Source organism: Piliocolobus tephrosceles, unplaced genomic scaffold (assembly GCF_002776525.5).
Source record: "Piliocolobus tephrosceles isolate RC106 unplaced genomic scaffold, ASM277652v3 unscaffolded_9778, whole genome shotgun sequence".
NCBI classification, from domain to species: Eukaryota; Metazoa; Chordata; class Mammalia; order Primates; family Cercopithecidae; genus Piliocolobus; species Piliocolobus tephrosceles.
In genome coordinates, this window is record NW_022337360.1 from 1 (window position 1) to 3038 (window position 3038).

General features: G+C 55.0%; 1 protein-coding gene across 1 annotated transcript in view; it reads right to left on the bottom strand.

The window, feature by feature from the left end:
* Positions 1–131: 131 nt before the first annotated feature.
* Positions 132–3038, bottom strand: part of LOC111533118 (zinc finger protein 185) — a gene marked incomplete at its 3' end in the record, with an annotated part of 8029 nt that continues 5122 nt past the window's right edge. Inside the window, exons 8-10 of the mRNA XM_023200005.1 lie at positions 1978–2061; positions 1640–1678; positions 132–215 (exon numbers count right to left, since the gene is read on the bottom strand). Of these exons, the coding sequence (XP_023055773.1) occupies positions 132–215; positions 1640–1678; positions 1978–2061 (207 nt within the window). The remainder of the gene's footprint in view (positions 216–1639; positions 1679–1977; positions 2062–3038) is intronic.

The following is a 3038-nucleotide window of genomic DNA, read 5'->3' on the forward strand; positions in this document are numbered from 1 at the left end:
CTTGTCACTGGGCACATAGGGACACTGATCTCTAAGCCCAGCATGGAGGTGCCCTGACTGAGGTTCCTTAGTAACTGAGTGGCAGGTATAGCAGCCACCAGCCCTAGGCAGAGATGAGCGCAATGGATTACCTGTTTGGGCCAGGAGTGGATCTTGCCAGAGCAGGTGGGTCCTGGCTCTTCTCAGAAGGCCCGTCCTCTTCCACCACCTCCACCCTTTGAGCAAGAAGAGAAATGGTGCTTGTGGTCTTCTTGGCTGCCCTGGAGCTTGCAGGCCTTGAAGGACATGCTTCCAGTGGTGTCTAACTGGCCCAACCCTTCAGGATCACGGCCAAGAGGTGGCCCAGGCTGGGGGTTCCGTGATTCCAGCTCAGGATAAGGACAGCATACTGGCTTGAATAGTGTCCCCCCAAAATTCATGTCCCCTGGAACCTGTGACTGTAACCTTATTTGGAAATAGGGTCTTTGCAGATGTAATCAGGTAAGATGAGGTCATACTGGAGTAGGATGGGTCCTAAATCCAATGACCGCTGTCCTTGTAAGAAGAGGGAAATCTGGACACAGACACACAGGGAAGAGAAGGCCATGTGAAGACAGAGGCACAGACTGGAGTGATGCAGGTACAAGCCAAGGAACGCCAAGGATCACCAACCACCACCAGAAGCCAGGAGAGTGGCCTGGGACGGTTTCTCCCTCAGAGCCTCCAGAAGGAACCCACCCTGCTAACACCTTGATCTGGACTTCTGGTCTCCAGAACCGGGAGAGAAGCCTTTTCTGGTGTTTTAAGCCGCTCAGTTTGTGGTACTGTGTTACAGAAACCACGGGAACCAAATGGAGCCAGGAAGACCCCCCCGCCCCACCCCGCCGCCATTCTCTGTCACTTCCTTTGTGCTGCCCCCATCCCTGCTCTCTGTATTCCTGCCAACCCTCCGGTCTTCCAACACAGTAAGCTAGTCCCACCCCGGGCCTGGGCACCATGGGGCCCTCTGCCTGGGGCAATTGGCATGCTGTCTTCTCTTGGGTTTTCAGTCCCCAGCTAGCCACCTCAGCATGGAGAGAGGCCTTCCCTGTCCACTCAACTGGAAGTCCCTCAAATTCAACTTTCTAGAATTTTCTTTCCTGCTTTCCCCCGAATATTTTCCTCCTCCAGAAGGTGCCCTGTCTCAACTAATGGTGACACCTCTCCCTCAGTCAGCTAGAGTGTCCTAACGTTCTGATCATTCCCTATTAAGCCCTGTTTACCCTTTAGGGCCCATCTCCAATGTCACATTCACCTCCCAGGGGAAGTTCTCCTGATGGCCCAGGTTTTGATCCTGCGTGGCAGCAGAAGGCAAGGCAAGAGGCAAGCAACAGGGGCAGGGGAACAACTCCCAGAGGGCCTTGGAAATGCTCCATCTTGGGTCAGGGGCCCAGCCCCATTAGCCATTGGCAAATGGAAGAGCTTGACCACATATGCTACCACATATGCTACCACAGCGTCCAGACAGAAGCCCCCAGCCCCTCACAACTTCCCCTGCTCAGGGACAGTAGTCCCCCACATCCACATCCCCTCTCCACAGCTCCCACATTACACCCCCGCTGACGAAAGGCCTTCCTGTGGCCAGTAAGAGGCTTCCAAGGTGTCCCTTGATGACACTTACCTCTTCGCAATAAACGGCGCCTGTGTCTCCTGGGTAGGACTGCTTGAAACGAAAGAGAAAGGCAAAGCTTTGGGCAGAGCCCGTGGGCAGGTGACATCAAGACTGCTCTACCCCAGAGGGTCCTGGGTCCTCTCCCATTCCCGGCACTTCACCTTCCCTGGTGGTAGCCGCCAGACCTCTCCATTTTCTAGAAAGTACATCTGAGAATCTGAGAAGGCTCAGCTAGGAAGGCCCTTGGGGGTGATCTCTCCACCCACCCTTTCATCAGCCAGAGAAGGCTGGAGCTCTGAGGAGAGGAGAGCTGTCCCAGAGCCTGGAGCCAGTTGGTGGCAACTCACCCAGTGCTCTTCTTGACTGCCGACAGGACGTAGGAGTGCTCCCGGGGAGCTGTTCGCCTCAGAACACTGCTTGCAGCCTCTGACCTGGGGTGACATGGGGTGGGGGAGCATCTGATGGGTGCCAAGTTGGACATGCTCTGCCAGCCTAGCCTGGGATGGACTCGGGATGACTCAGGGCCAGCCCAGGGAGGCAAGGTATGGGAGAAACCAGATTTGCACCTACTCCAAGGACTATTCAAAGGAAATGTAGAAACTGAAGGAAGGGCAGCCCACGTTTATCAAGTGTGTGGCATATGCCCAGCCCTGCACCAGATGCCAATGTCCTCGCATTGGTTTATTGCTCTTCTCAATCCAGGAAAGTAGGTGCTAGTATCCTCTGCGATTTACAGATGAGGAAACTGAGTCCAAGAAGCTTTCATTATTTACCCAAGAGCACTCACCTAGCAGGAGGCAGAGCTGGCATTCAATGCTAGGCCACTCTTAGCTTCTGGCTCTTTTCCTTGCTCCACCCAGGCCTGGGGGCCCCTGCCACTGTGAACTATCCCCTGAGGATAGCCAATCTGCCAGGGCCTTTGGCAGTGGGGCTTTGCTGTGATTCCTGTGCCACAGATGGGTCAGCAGATATGGCACTGGTGGCTGGCTGAGCCCAGGGAGGAGAGGGCTTTATTTCCTCAGGGCCCAACTGCTGTACAGGCCCCAAGCCGAAGGCATACAAAAGGTGCTTAACAAACCCTGTCACAGTTCACCAGTACTGGGTGGTGTGTGGTCAGTCCCCATGGACAAAGGACTGAGGAAGGGCAATGGTGCATGGAACTTTGCTGGCCTGTGTGGATGAGGGCAACTTGGTGCAGAGACTGGGGTAGAATTTCAGCAGCATGGGGCACACTCCCAGTGCTGCGCGTGCTTGGGGCTCAGTTTGGGGTCCAGGGGCATTCAGAACTATGGAGTCAACCCCTGCCCCTAAGGCATGCAGATCATGCAGATAGAGGGTACTGTGCAGGTGGCTTCTCCCTGAATATTTTTGTCCAACTGTCTCAGGGCCCTTTCTGACAAACCGATTT